Source organism: Cavia porcellus, unplaced genomic scaffold, assembly GCF_034190915.1.
Source record: "Cavia porcellus strain 051 isolate PalLab524CR breed Dunkin Hartley unplaced genomic scaffold, mCavPor4.1 scaffold_40, whole genome shotgun sequence".
NCBI classification, from domain to species: Eukaryota; Metazoa; Chordata; class Mammalia; order Rodentia; family Caviidae; genus Cavia; species Cavia porcellus.
In genome coordinates, this window is record NW_026947523.1 from 9,330,561 (window position 1) to 9,349,548 (window position 18,988).

The 18,988-nt window shown below is 42.9% G+C and overlaps 1 protein-coding gene across 1 annotated transcript in view; it reads right to left on the reverse strand.

Moving 5' to 3' along the window:
- Positions 1–12,465: 12,465 nt before the first annotated feature.
- Fam227a (family with sequence similarity 227 member A) overlaps positions 12,466–18,988 on the reverse strand; it is a 37,075-nt gene continuing 30,552 nt past the window's right edge. The window contains exons 12-14 of the mRNA XM_023565338.2: positions 16,822–16,979; positions 15,909–16,061; positions 12,466–15,321 (exon numbers count right to left, since the gene is read on the reverse strand). Of these exons, the coding sequence (XP_023421106.1) occupies positions 15,252–15,321; positions 15,909–16,061; positions 16,822–16,979 (381 nt within the window). The 3' untranslated portion in view covers positions 12,466–15,251. The remainder of the gene's footprint in view (positions 15,322–15,908; positions 16,062–16,821; positions 16,980–18,988) is intronic.

The following is an 18,988-nucleotide window of genomic DNA, read 5'->3' on the forward strand; positions in this document are numbered from 1 at the left end:
TCTGATAAATTTTTTTCTGGTCTTTTATTCTTTTTTCTTTTCTGGCACCAAGAATCATTCTGATAAACTTTGACACTTTTCCCAAAACATGTTAGGTCCTTAAAAGGAAGTAAATCCAGAAGTAATGTGTTATTTTTTTGGTAATTACAAAATATTTTTTAAAAAGTATCAAAAATCAGTGTTTCCTAATTCCTCAAAGCTTAATCCAGCTTGCCCACAGTAACCACTGTTAAAACTTCCATGACTATTTTTCTATGCTTGCAAAACATGTGTATGCTTTCTATAAAAATTATTCAGAAATAAAACAACTTTGAGGCTAGGGATATAGCTCAGTGGCACAGCACCTTCCCAGTATCAGAAAAAGAAAAAAAAGTAACTTCGTACAACTGCCTTCTTTCCTTAATAGTATACCATAGATATATGTCAGAATAGGACAGATAGTACATTCCATTTAAATGCCACTTAAAAGTTTTCTGATTTATCTGACTACCACGTGTTCAAACATTTCTCAGTTATGGACATTATCCTTTTATAATTTTCTTTGGTCTGAAGATTACACCCAGGGCCTCACGTATGCCAAGCACATGCTCTGCCAAGGAGCTGCTATTTCAGCCTCCACGAGCTTTTTATTGCTAAAAATAACATTGCAGTGAACATTCTTTTTTTTATTTAGAGAATACTTTATTAGTTTCTGTAATCAAACTCACGTAGATGAGACCTTACGCATTTAATACAGTGCGTTACCCTGTACAAATGGGAAAAAATTAAGTTTAACGTTTCTAGACTAATATGGCTGTTAATTTCTGTACAATGCCAACTCAACACAGTAAACTGGGATGCCTTTTCCAAAGCTGACAGCACAGTTAAAGTTTCCAAAAATTCAAATTATATATATATGTGTGTATATATATATTTATATAAAAAGACAAATAATAGCAGTAATCAGCTGGAAAGAAAACATTCTAGAGGAACATCATTTAAAATGGCTCTGATAAAGCTCGGTCACTACTACGCATCATAAAGCAGGTAGGAGATATTTTACATTCTGCAGTGAACATTCTTATACATACATCCTTCAACACAGGCAGAAAAAATTACTAGAAGTGACACACTAAGACCTGGCCTTCGAAGAAACTGTTATTTTATGTGCCTACTAATGAGTGAGTGCCTTGTCTTTATACCTTCACCAATACTAAGTAATAAGCCCTTTTTAATTTACACAAATTTGGCAAAAAAAAAATTAGTGTCTTAGAAACTCCAGATTAAAACTCTAGGAAAGTTTTAAAAAGATTCTTTTGTATTTTTACTTACTATTTTTCTTAATTGACCATTTATGTCCTTTGCACACTTCACATTTTTATGTCTTCGTAGACTATAGATGTCACAGATAGTAATCTTTTATTTATACAGGGCATATATTTTATATATACAGCATGTATGTGTGTATATTTAAAGAAGTATACTGTAGAGGCTGGGGATTTAGCTCAGCGGCATAAGCGCCTGCCTTGCAAGCAGGCAGTCGTGAGTTCAATCCCCGGTACCGATAAAAATGAAAAAAGACAAAAAAAAAGAAGTATACTGTAAACACATTTTAATTATGTCCTTGTCTTTCAATTATGTGATATAAGAATGTATATGTTAATGTAACCATACTGTTTTGTTTCGTTTTGGCGACAGGGTCTCGCTATGCAGTTCAGGCTGGCCTTGAACTCACTTTGTAGCCCAGGCTGGTCTCGAACTCACAACTATCCTCCTGCCTCAACCTCCCCAGTGCTGGGATGACAGGCATGAGGCACCACACCCTGCGTAACCATACTTTTTAATATGTAATGTTTTATCCATGTTTGTCTTCATTAACAAGAGTCCCACCCTCAAACTAAGATTTTTATTTATTTATTGCCTTCAGAACTTTATAATTTGGAATTTGTATTTGGCAAAATGTAAAATAAGAACCTGACTAGTTTTTTTCCCAAATGGTTAGCCAGCTAATCTAACACATCTATGATAATGTACACTTGTTCACTGATTCAAATTCTGAATTTTTTTACGTTGACAGAGACCAGCACCAGTTTAAATTCTGTTGTTTTACAGTTATTCATGATACTATCCTACTGATTTACACTGCTAAAAAATACATAACTTCCCAATTTCTGTAAGTCTTTAGAGATGTTACTGGGAGCATGCTAACTTTATAAATTTGGACATAAATGGATTCTGTTATAATGTCATGTCCTTGCAAACATGATTTGACATTCTCTTTGTTTTACTTCTGTTTCTCAGTAAAGCTTCAAATGCACACATGTATATGTGTATAAACATGCATTTCTTGTCAGGATAAACATTGCATTTTAAACAAACTGCTAATAAAATCTGCTAAAAGAAAGCTGTTGTTTTTATGCATTTTATTTTGTTTGAAAACAAAGTGAGCTCACTATTTGAGCAACCTTTGATTTTCTGGTAAACAATTAAACTGCTCTTTCCTTTAATTAAACAATTAAAATCTGCTCCATCCTTTAATTTATATATGACTCAATTCTTTTCTTTTTAACCATTTTATTCAGAATCCTCAAATCCTGCCTAAAAAGAAGGCACTAGACTAGTTTTTCTTACACTGATGGCAACATAACAGATGTTAAGAAATTTTAAAAGGTTTCCCTCCATTTCTAGCTTTTCTAAGTTTTCAAGAAGCATAGCAATTAAAATATATCAGACATTGAAATACTAGCATTTTTTTCCGCAATCAACAAGATGAATTAACAGATTTACCATGTAAAATTGCATCTGTATTCCTTGATTACAATTTTTTTTTTAGCACAGGTCTAGACTTGGTTTTGTCAAATTTTACTTAGGATTTCGATATTTATTAAGAAACTGACATTTGCATTCTTTTTCTCTGCTAATAATGATCAGTTTTAGTAATAGCAGCAACCTTAAAATCTAAATTGGGAAGACTATGAGGTCTTTTCATGTTGTCCCGAGTAACCGTGAACTCATGGACTGAAGTAATTATCTAACTCAGCTTCCATAGGAGCCGGACCAGTGGATGGCACATGCCATCGTGCCCAGCTATCTTTTTAGGGTTGTGTTTATTCAGCACTTGTTCAGCATAGTGTCTTACTATGTACCCCAAGCAGGCTTCAAATATTTCTGCTTTAGCCTGCCGAGCAGCTAGTCATAAACACATGTACCATACCTGGCTTACAAAAACACTCTTTTTTTTTTTTTTATAAAAACAATGTTTTAAACAACAGGAAATTTATCATTCTAGATAAAGAGTGTAACTATAAAATCACCAGAAGCACTCAGGAGGCTGAGGCAGAAGGATCATTGTGAGTTGAGGGCAGCCTGGGCAACACCAGCAAGTTTAAGGCCACCCTGCACTACATAGTGAGACCCTGTCTCAAAAAACAAGCAAAAAAATTAACTGAACTTTGGAGTAAGGAAATTTTTTTAGGTTATTATCCTTTAATCCACAGTTATTATCCTACATGTTCTTGGGTCAATTTTGCTAATTTGCAGCTAATATTTCAATATATTTTTATTGTTCAACATGGCTGGCCCGAGCATTGGTGGCACATGCCTGTGGTCCCAGCATTCAGGAGGCTGAGACAGGCGGATCACCATGAGTCTGAGGCCAGCCTGGGCTACATAAGCAGGCTCCAGGCCAGCCTGCATCACATAGTGAGACCCTGTCTCAATCAAAACAAAACAAAAAAAACCCACCTTGACCCAGCTGCATGCAGTGGTACATGCCCAGAATCCTATTTACTCAGGAGACGAGCAGAAAGACTGAAAGTGTGAAGCCAGCCTGAGCCACCTAACAAAATTCCATCTCAAAACAGGCCAATCCTACAGCAGATGTGGCTCAACTTTTAGGCTCCAGTTAGCAAAAGAGCACACTGGCGTGAGGAGTGGATGTGAGCGTGCGTGTGTTTATGGGAACCTGTCTCGGGAAATTCCTGGGCTGAGCACTGATGCCAAAGACACAAAGAGGTTAAATCATGACACACTTGGAGTGTCACCTTATTCACGGATCTACGATTTGTATCCAAATACATTCACCGCACAGTAATGTTGATTAAGGAAACTCATCTGCTGTGAGCACTGATCACGGCATTCTTGTTTACAAACAGATATGGAGGCCCTTCATGTCCCTATTTTTGGCAATCTTTCAACTGTTCATTATATCAACCAAAGCCCACTCCTACTCAGACTGGAGTTTTTTCTGATTTCCACTGGAATGAGAAGCATGTACCCCTTTCCTGACACACTGTCCTAAATTCCGTGAAGAATGAAACTTGTCTTTTTCATTCACAACTATCAATATCACTTAACAACTGTTACTAGTGCCTGGTAACCAATTAGTGAATAATGAGCATTTCCCGCTTGCGTGTTCTCCACTCATCCAGAATAGCTGTCTGCCTTCTTTTCCCCTCCCCCATCTTCAAATTGTCTTTTATTTTAAAACGATGAACAATGAACGAAAATTTGATTTTACTTTCAATTTGTCGTCACCTATTTTAATTTACTAAAACTCTTCCTGTGTTCCTCTAGACTTTTTTTTTCTCATTTTAATATTTTTTCTTTCATTTCAATGGGCTTTTGATATGAGGGCTCCTAAACAAGCGCACTTAGTCAATTATTTTGAAATAGTTTTAGGTAAATACCCAGGAGCTGGATTGACTATGGTGTTTGTCACTCACAAAGTTTATAGCTCCTATTATATATTTTCCAGATCTAAAGTAACACAACTATCTAAACTGATAAATTCCAAACACTCTTGAGTCCTACTGTTGATTGCAAATGGATGGTCATAATCACTAGCATCATTAAAACAAATCTTAAGATGTTAAGTAACCGATGTTATATTTCTCAAAATGACTACAAGTGTTGCTTCATACCTGGCTAGTACTGAAGATCTGAGCAAATCATCTGAACAGTTCTTGGATGTTGTCAAAACAAGCAAGAGCAACCTGGAGCACCAAACATAGCTAGTGACCTGGACGGAAACTGCTAAAGGCAACGTTCCTGCTTTTCCATACCAAAAAAAAAAAAAAAAAAATCACATGAAGTATTAAGAATTTTTATCAAACATTAAAAGTCACAATATGGGTTTCATAACTTTATTTTGGTCTGTGATATGACCTTGCTTTCATAAAAATATCGAAAGCATTAATTTAATAACTTTAGATCGCAGGACTCTTCATGTTACTGTCACTTGACAGAGTACTTTTTTTTTTTTGCCTTTTTCCTTTTTATCGGTACCAGGGATCGAACTCACGACTGCCTGCTTGCAAGGCAGGTGCTTATGCTGCTGAGCTAAATCCCCAGCCCCGACAGATTACTTTTACATCTGATGTATAGCTGCCAAAACTAAATTCCAATCAACAGAGGTGTAAGGGATGTATGTTTAAGTTAAAATGCCTCGGGAGGCTGAGGCAGGAGGATCACTGCGAGTTCAAGACCAACCTGGCCTACGAAGTGAGTTCAAGCTCAGCCTGAACTCCATAGCAAAACAGTGACTCAAAAAGAAAAAAAAAATTTTTAGCCAGGCATGGTGGTTCACGCCTGTAATCCCAGCACTCGGGAGGCTGAGGCAGGAGGATCGTTTGCGTTCAAGACCAGCCTGGGCTATAAAATGAACTCAAGGCCAGCCTGAACTGCATAGTGAGACCCCGTCTCAAAAAGACAAAAAAAAAAAAAAAATTTTTTTTAAACCCTAGATTAACTCTAGTCAAAGCTTCTGAAAGTTAGAAAATGATGTTTTTACTGTGCTGTCTCCCTTGAGGCTTGGAAGGAAATTGTCATGAGTTATCGTGCGCACAGGTAGTTACAGCCAGCTGACCTTTCATGAAACGTCATTACAATTTACTGCCGCAGAAAGACTTCCTCACACAGCCGGGGTGAAACTACTCACTGCCAGCAGCCTCACGCTCTGGAACCACATCCCGATGCCTGTTTGGAACAACCGATGCACTGACTGAGACAGACATGGGTTTTGGTGCCTGGAAGGCACTGACAAGATACAAGAGGAACTGTAGCCTAAAGAAAGGGAAAAGTTTGAATTGAGTAATATTTATGTTTTAAATCTCCTTTTTCTTGTAGAATGTAGCATATGTTGAAAGTTACAAATGTGCTGAATAGTGAAACCGCATTTTGAGCCTGAGGCCCAGCACTGTGGTAGGGCGTGTGCTGAGTGCGCTGCAGGCCTGTGTCTGACCCCAAAACCGCCCCCCACACACCCACTACATGTTAAAAACAACAAGCACGCACTCACTACCTGCAGATCTGTTATTCTTGATCTACAGATCAAAAGTATTATCGTATACATGAAGTCCAGGCTGGCCTCTCACCTGAGACCCTCTGCCTCCACCTCCCAGGTGCTGGATTACGGGGTGCAGTAGCACATCTGGCTCCTCGAAGCAATTTTTATTCGTACTTTTTAAAGGGGGGATTTCGCGAGGCTGGCTTCAAACTTTTGGAGATCTTCCTGCCTCACCCTCGCAAGTGCTGGGATTACAGACACGCACCACCATGCCCAACCAACACTTTTCACTAGCTGGAGGAATATACCATTAGAAGAATGGCAAAATATATGACACTATCACAGAGTGAAACACTTCCCCAACATTAAAAAATATAAACGCTCTCTGCATTCTACATTGTCCTTCCCTCCTATCACCATTTTGCTCTAAGTCACCACCGTCTCCATGTGAATTTTCACAACAGTTCTGAAGTCCCTGCTTGTGCCCTTACGTGGCTGCTTGTGGTCTAGGATTAAAGAGATCACATTTAAATCAGTCTGTTCGCTTCACTGCTCTGCTCAAAACCCCACAGTGGCTTCTCTTCTACGTTTAGGAGAAGCCAGCCCAACCAGCTGTGGCCTGCAAACTCCCCCACGCTGCTCCCCACATTCTCTGTGCTCCAGCCCCACCGTCCTCCTCCGTGCTCCTCCTGGAGCACCAAGGCTCCCCCAGGCCTCTGCACTGCCATTCAGAACACAGCTCGCTCTCTCTTGCCTTAGGTTCAGGTTCTGAAGTCCTCTTTTCATTGGCTCTTCCTACCCACCCTATATATTTCAACAGTCTTCTCCTGAAAGACATTTCCTACCCCGGTTCTCGGCTCTACTGATCTTCCTGGCACTTTGCAGTAGTACTTTACATATTTACCTAATTAACTGTATGGTTATTCTCTGTCTGTCTGACATCATTAGTTATCTGACTTTAACCACTTGGAGTCAGCACCAAACCCACGCAGGTTAAGAGCTTGGTTCCACAACACTGCCCCCGGTTCAGATGTCAGTGCCGGGTCCCAGGTTAGCCATGTTTCTGACCAACCAGTTACAAACTGGGCGTTCCCACAACCCTTCCCGGTTTGATTACTTGCTAGAATGGCTCACAGAACTCAGGAAAACACTTCAGGTTTACCAGTCTATAATACAAAACAGGAATGAACAGCCAAATGGAGAGCAATGTCAGGCGAACAGTAAAAGGGTCTCAGGTACAAGGCTCCTGCCTCCAGCCCCTCACCATCCCCGCTCCAGCTCCTTGTTAGGACTTGCTAACGAAAGCCGGGCATGGTGGTGCACACACCTGTAATCCCACCACCAGGAGGCTAAGGCAGGAGTGTCATGCTAAATTCAAGGTCAGCCTGGACCACACAGTGAGTTCAAGGTTAGCCTGAACTACACAGAGAGACTTTGTCTCAAAACAAACAAAAATAGACAAGTGGTTTCTAGTACAGCTGCAACTCCAGCGGTGCCCTCCCTGCTCTCGAGGTGTGAGAATGGAAGGTCGCGCTCTCATCACTTGGCTTTTGGTCCCCACTCCCATTCTGAGGCTGTTTAAAGTCAAGCCATCTCATTCGCTCCAACACTGATGTGATCAACAAGAGATTATGAATTAGGAGTAATTCAAGCGACTGCAATGATTTTAGAAGCTCTGTGTCGGGAAGACCACAGAGACTACAGAAATGACTACCCGTCTCCAACTGGAAAGTAAATTCCATGCAGCATAAGAATTTTTCTGTTCTTACTCAGTTTTAATTTTATTTTCAATTTTATTCAATATTAGATCCCAGCAAAACCATGCAACATTTAACAATAAACAATATTTCAGTGCTACACAAATATCTGAGTAGCTGAATAAGCTAAAAACCAAGTCTTCTAATGTTTCACTCATTTCATTCAATCCTCTAGTGACCATAAAAATTAGTCACTATTCCACTTTTCCTGTGATTTAAATATATTAAGAAGATTTTAAGATTTTTTTGTCTTGTCTTTTTGAGAAAGGGCTTTGCTACGCAGTCCAGGCTGGCCTTGAACTCCCAGCAATCCTCCTGCCTCTGCAGAATAGGGTGCTGGAATTATAGGCATGTGCCATCACACCCTGCTTTTAAAACCTTAAAGAGGGGACAACTATTTGGAAGAAAACTAGAGACAATAAGATAGATAGTGAAGATCTCCAGTGGACCTGCTTTAAAATCTGTATTTCTTTAAATTGTTTCTTTATGAACTGTTTTGTTCTGTTTTGATATGTTTAATCTTACCCTCCTTAACTTAAAAAACAAGTGTGTAAGACTGACAACCAGAGTGCTAAGTTTTCGTTGGATCATTGGGCAGAACTGTTGGCAGTGTCATGATTTGAATATCACTTTATATTTCTAAGATGACAATATGTAACTTATCAACTGCTGAATTCTGTTTATTTTTCTGTAATTCAGTATTATTTCTCCCTTTGTTTTCCTCCATATTTTTCTTTGTTTTTTTCTCTTTAAATTAAAAAAAAAAAAAACCTTAAAGAAGAAGAGTTACCACCGAAAAGTTCTCCCTTCCTGCTCTGGTACTGGTCCACCGTGTTGTCAGATGTTGGCACCTTGATAACAGACTTCCCAGCTTCCAAAACTGGGAAGCAATGAATTTCTGCACGTTATCTAAATTGCTGAGGCTAGGGCGTTCTGTTACTGATGCAGTCTAAGCTACTTCTCACTTAACAGAAGATGGCAGCAGGAACGCAGGTACAGTTAGTGGCATGTGCAGGGTCACCCGATAGCACAGGAAAGAATTCTAACCCAGGGCTTATCACTAGGCCTCTTCAAATCCGTATGTTGTTACCTGAGCAAATCAAACTATCAGACAATCTTTTTAAAATTATAACTATGTTAGTACAGAGGAGAAGGAGTATAACATTTATCCTAAAGTATGTATCTTCGGGTGATGAGAGCCAGTTAAGACTGCCAAGTACACAAACTCACCTTGCTGTCTCTATCAGTCTCACGTAGCACTAACTATCCATGCAGCTGACAGAGGAAATGGGGCACTCGATGTGAACAGGCCACGTCACACTTTCCTCAAACAATTGCTAGGACTCCTCCAGACCGTCATCTCTGTATGCAGCACATTCTCCTCCGTATGCCAGCTGATCAAGCCAGAAACATGTGTCTCTCATGAAATTTTCTCTCTATGATCACTGCCAACATGTTAGTGGGGCAGGAGTCTTTTCTGGATTCCTGCAACACCGTCCTTAATTAACACTTCCACGCTTCCCCACTCATATTTTCCACCTAGGAAGCAGTCGGAGTGATCTAGTAAAAATGAAAATCTTGCCTGTAATCCCAGCACAGGGGAGGCCGAGGCAGGAGGATCGTTGCAAGTCTGAGATCAGGTTGGGCTTCAATGTGAACTCAAGGTCAGCCTGAACTGCATAGTGAGACCTTGAATCAAAAAGATCAAAAGAGAAAAGAAAAAGAAGAAAGTCTTACCATGTTTTAAAACCTTCAGTGGTAGCCAGCGGGCTTAAAATGAAATGCAGACTCCCTAACCCTTCTTACAGTCTCATGCCTGACACTGCTGCCTTTAATCACTGCTGCTCTGGTGATACGGTCCTTGGTTTTATTCTTCCAAACTACAAAACTTTTTGCTCTCTGAGGCTCTTCTGACAGTCTGCACTCGGCCTAACTGTGCATTGTTTACTTGGCTGTTACTTATCTTTACTTCATTTCACTGATAAAAGATTCTACTTTGGCTTAGTTCTCCCACTACCCCGTACTAAGGACTCCGTTTTCTATTATCCAAGTGTCGTTGTACATCCTTGTAAAACCAGGATTCTGTCAGACTGAGGAAGAGAATCACAAATTCGAGCCCAACTTGGTCCATTTAGTGACTTAATGAGACTCTGCCATAAAATAAAAAATTTTAAAAGACTGAGGATGTAGCTCAATGCAAGGGTGGTAACTTTGATCTCCAGTACCACTAACAGGAAAACAAAGACTTTCAGTTGATTGAGGGCTGCACACATCATGGAGGATAATCTGCTTTATCAGCTCTACCGCTGTAAATGTTAATCCTTCTAAGGAACACTTTAAGTGGATTAGAAAAATTATGTCTGATCTAAAACCTTTTCTGCTACCTGATGATATCCTTAAGTAAATTTTCAAGTACATTTGGATTGGAATGGCTAGGAACTTTGGAAAATAAAAAGCTGCTTTTGAATGTAACAGTGAACACTTTTTTTTTTCGTTTTCCATCGGGAGTAATTCAGGAAAAATAAGCCTTTTAAAATACAAGCCACAGCCTGGCAAGCGTGAAGTCCTAAGTTCAGTTCCAGAACCAGATAGATCAATCAATCAAGCCACAGTATAAATCAATGCAAATGTGATCATACTATAAAAACTGCAATACTGTTTTTCCTCTTAATGACAACTTCATCCTTAATGACAATATAGAGTTCATTGGTTGTGGATTTTATAATTTGTTTAATAAATATACAAATGATTTGTTTTAGGATTTTTAAAAACTATTGTTCTAAGTTAAAAAAATGTTTTATTGTTCTTCAGTGTGATTTCTATACTTGGATGTGATGGATTCCTTTATGAGAGATGAACTTAGGAACTAAAAGGGAAGGATTTTGGAGTGAGAAATGAATTTGAATTTGAATTCACCTTGCAAGGAAAGTTAAAAAGAGAGCAGGAAACCCCTAGATTCTGAAGATGTATGAGCTAGATACACGCTTTTGGGGGTGACTCACCATTGAGTCAAAAAACGTGTACATACTGGCCGTAACGAAAGGAAGCCCAGCAGCAGCTCCCTTCAGCAGCACGTACACTACAGTCAGAAAAAGACTACCAAATACTCGTAGAATAATTGACTTTGTTTTTTCAGGCCAGTGGTCGCTAACCACTGTGGTCCATGGGCCAACTGTGGCTTTTATGAGCTTAGGATTGTCTTTTGTATTTGCATTTTTTAAAGCTTGGAAAAAACGTATTATTTTGTAATACATGAAAATTAGACAATTTGAATTTCAGTGAGTATTGTTAGAACTTAGCCACATCCTTTGTCTACACGTTATGGCTTTTTTGTGTGACCCAGTGACAGTAATTGGTAATGCAGTCCCACAAAGCCAAAAATACTTACTATGTGGATCTCTATAGAATAAAAAGAAAATATTCTTGAATGTTATTTCCAAAGAGAAAGAGAGTCATTTAATCATTTCATATTTCCTGAGGCCCCTCAATGCCTTTACAGTGCCCTGTTGCACATGAAGTGTGACAACTCCCCTGGCCCCCACCCCAAAAGCCATGATGGTGGCTACAGCATCAGCCTGATGGCAATTACTGGTATCGATTAAGAAACAAAAAGATTATGAACGTGAGTGAACCTGGTACTAATATAGAATGAGTGAAAACAAGAAAATGTGTTTTGTAGCCAGGAATGGTGGTGCATGCTTATCATCTAGCACTCGGGAGGCTGAGGCAAGAGGGTCTTTGCAAGTTGGAGACCAGCCTAGGTTACAAAGTGAGCTCAAGGCCAGCCTGAACTGCATAGCAACACTGACTCAAAAAAGACAAAAAACAAAATAAAAAACGGAAAAAGAAAATGTGTTTTGTCACATAACTACACTAAAAATATGTAACTGTAATGCCCAAATACTGTATTTTTAAGTAAGTATATTTTTATTTCATGCTATTCTTTTTAATAGGTAATGGGTTATCTTGTTGGTGGAGATGTCAAGTCTCTTCCACATATATGTGGTTATTTTGATGAAGAGATGGCTGGGAAATGTATTTGTGAAGTAGCGCTGGCTCTAGACTACCTTCATACACGCAATCATCCACAGGTAAAGACTCACTTTTCTCAAAACTATTACTTACCTGTAGAAATAATCACACTATGTATTAAATGTTTGGATATCAAATATTTACTGTAACCATTTGCCCATATTCCCAGATGAAAGTTTAATAGTAACTTGTGTGAGTATAGAAAGTCCCTTAACTCCTGTTTTGCCTCCCACATTGCTTTGAACATGAACATAATATTTCAGTGTGAAGACTTCAGTCCTTTTCTACTCTTCTGCCCTCATACAAAAGCGCCATACTGTGGAGTCCGAGCTGATTTACACTGCTTGGTTCTGTGCAAAGATAGGTTTGTTAAAGCTTAATCTTATGTTAACAGAAAAGAAATAAACACAATTTTGAACTGACTTGTGGATTGTTTTATTTAATGTGATTTATTTGTTTTAATAGAAAAATCTAACAGTGTCACAAATCATCTTAAATCATTTAACATTTTGTGGAGTCAGATGTACCAAAGAGCTGCTTTTGAAAGTTGTCTTGTTGGGCCAGGAATTTAGCTCAGCAGCCTACACACCTGCATGGCAAGTGTGAGGTCATGAGTTTGATCCCTGGTACCAAAAGAAAGAAAGAAAGAAAGAAAGTTCTCCTGTTCTTTGCAACCCCACCAATAAAAGCATTTATTTTAGAGGAAATAAACAGAATTTGCCTCTTCTGTGACTTTTTTTCCTTAGATATTTTAACATTGAACCTGGATTTTCACTGGGTGCAGTGGTGCATGCTGTCATCCAAGCACTCAAGAGGCTGAGGCAGGAGGATTGTTGTGAGTTCAAGGCCAGCCAGGCAACATAGTAAGCTCTAGGCCAGCCTGAACTACATAGCAAGAGCCTGCTACAGAAAAACAAAAACAAAAACACCCCAAAAAGTTAAAAAATAAAACTAGTCTTTTCTTTAGTTACCTAGTCACCTTTTGTTTTCCATGCAGGGATTTGTAACCAGACAATATGCTGATTTCTAATAAGGATTATATTAAACTGACAGATTTTGGTCTTTCCAAAGTGACTTTGAATAAAGGTGAGAAAAATAGTGAATATGCACCTTTTTAATGATCCTGCAACAACAAACAGCAGCAAAAATTCCTAAAACGTTAGAGGCTACATTGTTTTCTTCGTATATACTAAATGAAATTCTATATTTATTTATGGACTATATATATACAATTGTGTCATTTTCCCAAACCTGAAAAGGCCATTTCTCTGCAACAGTTTCTTAACATTCCTTTTGAGGCAACTGCTTAGTGCAAGGTGAGGAGGAGGGCAGGGTGACTGTGACTGGCCTGCCTGTCATCTGCTGCTCTCTTCCTGCTATTCCTAACCTCATGGGGGGAACTCAAAGACCTGCTGGAAAACACTGAAGACTCAGTGTGGGGGTTTTGGTCCCGCTATGCAGTTCAGGGTGGCCTACAACTCACTTTGTAGCCTAGGCTGGCCTCAAACTCCCAACCATCTTTCTGCTTCAGCCTCCAAGTGCTGGGCTAACACGCATGCACCAGCATGCCCACAAGATCTTTTCGGGCAAATATTTGCAGGTTCATTAATTAGTCTTCCAAGAACACCGGGCTGGCACAGCTGAGCATATGACTGTGAATCGGTCACTGATATCAGACCCCAGAGAGAGAGAAAGGCTCCTTGGACCCAAGGACCATAAAGTCAGGTCACAGAGATGGGCAAGGAGCCCATGACCCGGGAGAAGGCTGAGGTACCCGAGAGCTTTGAAGACAGCCGAGTTCAAGCCGGGCCCTGCCACGTGCTGTGTGACCTCTCCATGCTGCCATACTTGGCATGATGGTAACAGAACTTAGCGCTGTGGCAAGCACTGCATTACGATAGGTCAAGTGTGTCCCACAGTGCCTGGCACCCAGGAAGTGACCCCGAGCAGCTGCTGCCATTACAGGAGAAGGTTCCCAGTGGGGTGTTTGTGAAGCTCGGGGTGCACAATGGGAAAGCCGGATGGGGCGATTTGTCAGGTGGCTCTTGAGATGTGAGAGACATTTCTTCATGAAGAAGCAGGTTAGTGGTATTCAAGACAGACAAAATAGTAAATAATACGTACGACAGTGACTGAAGATGCTGTCATAAACCAGGCATAGTGTCACATGCCTGTGGTCCCAGCTACAGGGGAGGCTGAGGCAGGGGGATCACTAGAATCTGGGGCTTTGAAACCAGCCTGGGCCTGTTTCAAGAAACAAACAGAACCTATGCAGTCATCTACTTCTGTTCCACAGGTAAAATGACCAGTATTAAAGAACAGGCATTGAAGCCAGATATGGTGGCACCACCTGTAATTCTTGCACTGGGGAAGGCTGAAGCAGGAGGATCACAAGTTTGAGCCTTGCCTGGGCTACTTAAGAGATCCTGTCGCAAAAACATTCTTTGAAGGACTGCTGATATACTCAGTGTGAAGACTTTGGATTCAATCCCCAGTACAACAAAAGTCCAAAACAGAACTAAACCCTTAGCATTGGACTTGGACTAAGTCAACTGTGATGGGGTCTGTTCCCAAGTCAAAAGAAGAAACTGTTGAAAAAATAGTCCCACTTTTAGGGTCTCCTGATGCAGCTTCTTTGTAGTGCTTCGGAGCTTGTTTCTATTTGCAGTGGGGTCAAAAAACCAAACCAAAACAACAGAGGCCAGGCATGGTAGATCATACTTCTAATGCCAGTACTAGAGAAGCTGGGGCAGGAAATGGCGAGTTCAAGACCACCCTGGGCAATTTAGCAAGAACCTGTCTCAAAAAAAAAAAAAAAAAAAGTAGAAACTTGTATTTGTTCTTGCTGTGACTGTAGAAAACTAGTATGTGCTGTGATAGGGACAGAGTGAAGAGAGGGAATGAGAATTGTTCACTACTGTGTGTAAGGTTGGCCTGGATTCTAGTGATCCTCCTGCCTCAGCCTCAGCCAGGACTGCAGGCACACACCGCTGCACCTAACTTGTCATATTTTCTGTATTTCACTTCTTGTGATTTGAAGCCTACACAGACTTCAGCTCACATCTTGCACTGCTAAGGAGTCTGTAGCTTCTGTGACAGAGGCAGGTGTGGGACGCCATTGATCGTGGGGTTCTGATCAGTCACGTGCGCTGCACACAGGGCTCTGCAGGAAGCATTTGAATCCTGGCTCCTCTGGCTCAGGCACCCAACGGGCTCCTCCTCCGGCTCCTGTGCGGTGCAGCCCGGTCTCCTCCTGCAGCTGGAGCCCTGCGGGCAGAACATTGCTACCTGAGGACAGGGACTCTGGGGACCTCAGTGACTCCTGGTTGCCCTAGTACAGCATCTGTTAGGGGCGCTGGCCTTGACGCTGGCCAGAGGTTGCTGCTCAGCTGTCTCCCGCTTTCTGTGGGACTCAGGTCCCCTGATCAGCCTGTGTGGGGCACCGCTGGCACCTGCCTCTCGGAGTGCTGAGGGGTCCAAGGAGGCCGCTGGCTTGCACACCCCACTGGTAGGAAGCAGGCAGAAAAGCTGGCTGCTGGCAGGGAGGCAGGGTTCCTGCAGCAGGAGGCGCTGTGGCTGGAAAGCCTGGGGCAGGGAGGCCTGAGCAGCTGGCCCCTTGGAGCAGGCTGGCCTGCAGCCCCTGAGCCATGTGTTCTGCCCGCAGGGCTCCAGCTGCAGGAGGAGACCGGGCTGCACCGCACAGGAGCCGAAGGAGGAGCCCGTTGGGTGCCTTTTTAAAAAAAAAAAAAGATCTGCCCTCCCAGGAGTGTTCATTCTGAGCACAGGAAGCTATCAGGCTGGGCTGCGCCCTCCCCTGTGAAAGCTTAAGGCCACCTCCCCAGCGCCCTCTGTACCTCGGGCAGTGGTCCCGCAGCTCCTTCACGTGACTGTCAAAGTAGGTCCACTCGCTGCAGTGGAGCTGGCTCAGCTCCTCCAGGTTCCTCCTGCGCTTCTTCATGTTGCTCAGGACCAGGCTGATGATGTCGGCGTAGGTCGGAGTGGTCTCAGTGGTTCTCAAGGTCAAGGAGAAGCCAGGCTTGGGGCTGTGTGGACCCTGCCTTATTAGCAGCCTGAGCCTAGCGCAGGGCCTGGGGGTGCAAGGGCAGCGGGGGAAGCGCCTGTCTTTCTGGGCTTCTAGGGATGAGTCCTGCATTCTGAGCAGGCCACAGCCCCATGGCCTGCTTGGGCAGGACGAAGCTGTGGTCTCCTTGCCTGAATACGGCCCTCCCGCTGTGCCCCTGCTGATGGGAGGGGACTGGAAGGCGCCATGGCCCTGTGCCTGGACCTCCAGCTGCAGTGTCACACAGGGGAGCAGGACAGGCCCGGCTCTCCTCCGCTTCACAAGCTCCATCCCAAGCCTGCGTGTTGAAGTCTCCCTCCTGCTCTCTGTCTCTGTCTGTCTGTGGCACCCTGCCTCCACTCCTCCCCCAGGGTGAGAATCACCAGCTAGGGGCCTTCCTGTCATCCTCTGTCTCCAGGTCCTTATCTATAAAACAGGGACACATTTGGCAGGCTGGTGTGTGCCTGTGATCCCAGCACTGCGGAGGCTGAGCAGGAGGGTCATTGAGCCTAGGACCAGCCTAGGCTACATAGTGAGTCTAGCCTCAACTACAAAGGGAGACCCTGCTTCAGAAAACAAACAAACAGGGCCGGGGATACAGCTCAGGGGCACAAGCGCCTACTGGCAAGGACAAGGCCCTGAGTTCAATTCCTGGTACCAAAAACAAATCCAGGAAATTAAAAAAAGAACCAAACCAACAAGGCTATGGGATGAGCGTGGTCCTCTCCCTCCGGGTTATCAGCACATCCTGGCCGCTCTGGCACAGCCTGGAGTAGTTCTGCAGGAAGTGCACGACCAGAGGGCTGTGCCCGTGAATGTTGAAGAGGTGTGAGGTCAGCGGAGGGCTTCTGCAGGCCGGGTGAGACTGGAGGAAAGAGAGGAAAGAGAGTGGGACCAGCGTGTGTTAGGGACTCACAGGTGGGGGGGATTCAGCTCAGCAGCGTGAGCTTGTCTGGCAAGCGCAAGGTCGTGAGTCTGATCCCTGGTACCGAAAAAAAAAAAAAACCCTCAGAGGTGCCCATGTCTTCTGTCCATTAAGTCCTGTTTTAAGCACACACTCTAAAGAAATGATCAAAATAAAGGAAAATTTTAGATGTTTACTACAGGGTGTTTATTAAATGCAGGAAAAGATTTTGAATAAGCTAACATCCAAGGAAAAGATACTGATCCCTTTACCCAAAGGAACAGGAGACCACGATTGCGATATTCACAAGGATGGGCAGGTGGCTCACAGTCAGCGCTTTGCTGGCATGTGTGAGGTCCTGGGTTCGATCTTCAGTACAGAAAAAAAGTGTATGAAGCATTATTAGCATTTTTAAAAAGTTTCAGATAAAAATTGAGATGCCAGTGGTGCACACCTGTAATCCCAGCACTCAGGAGGCTGTGAGGGAGGATTGCCATGGAATTCCATGCTAGCCTGGGCTACAGAGTGAGTGCAAAGTCATCCTGAACTGCCTACTGAGATCCTGTCTCAAAAGGACCAAAAAGAAATTGAGATGCCAAACTGAATAGATTATATATTTGTAATGGTGGCACATGCCTGTAATCCAGGTACTTGGGAGGCTGAGACATGAGGATTGCCACAAATTTAAGGCCAGCATGGACTACAGAGTGAGTCCAAGGCCAGCCTGGACTACAAAGCTAGAGCTTGTCTCAGAAAAACAAAAACCAAAAAACCATATATAGATTTATTTAAATACAAGTATATGAAATAAACCAGTAAATAGACAAGATTGACAGGAGCCTGGAGAGATATTTACTACAGTGTTAACAATTCCCATAGCAAATATTTGCTGAGCGATTATTATGCGTACACATCATTTCAAGCACTGGGGATTCAGGAAGAACAAGGAAAGCAAGAAGCAGATGAACAGATGCAGAATAATGAGGCGCTGTGTGATAACAAGCAGCAAAGTGGGCACGAGATGATGGGCGGAAGAGAGGAGAGGACGGTGTGGAGGGTGGGGAAGGCCGCCTTGCCTTTCAAGGTGACAGCCCAGCAGGTGGGCGAGCCATGGGAGCACTGGACAGAGGGGAAAACAGGTGCAGAAGGTCCTGTGGCAGACATGAGCTCATTGTGGCTCCAGGGACAAAAAGCAAGAACCGCGTGGCTCAGACGGAGCCTGAGAAGCGGGAAGAAAGGCTGAGCTGAGGGGGTGGCTGTGGAGTTAGGATTTTTTTTAAAGAGTGATGGGATCTCCTGGAGAGTTCTAGCAGGGCACCCTCACACGATCTGCTTAACTTCTCGCCGAGGTCTGGGGGGCGGCGTGTGGAGGGGTGACTGTCACCTGGAACTGCTGGGCCTGATCACTCATCTCCTCTGTGCCTACACCAAACCCACCAGCCTTGAGACAGCTCAGAACCAGAATATCGCTGGGCTGCTTTTTCCCCATTTTCTAGAAAGTCAGAAAAGTTAATCGGTACAAGCAGCAGCGCTGGTGAGAAGCAGCTTCAGGATTTGAACCCATGTCTATCCACCATGACCTGCCCCTTCTCAGAAGTTCCCCGCTGAATTCTGAGGAGAAATGGGCAGTGGTAATTGGCGTGCAGAAATGGAGAAGGTTCCAACACTACAGTCCTTGGTATGTGGCCCCAATCCTCCATTAGTTGGTGCTTGCAGACCCCACAACTTTTCGGCATCCTATCCAAGGCGGGAGGTGCCACCGGCAGAAGTGACCACGTGGCGAGTCAGAAAGAGATGAGGGGCTGGGGAGAAGAGCAGACGCCGTCACCTCGCACCTCTCACATGCTGCTGGCGACGCTCTGTGGTTAAGAGCTCAGGGTCAGAGCCAGCCAGGTCTGCATGCAGGCCGTGGCTTAATCCTCGATATATGGGCTTGGCTCAGGTACCTCCTCTGAGCACCCATTTCGTCA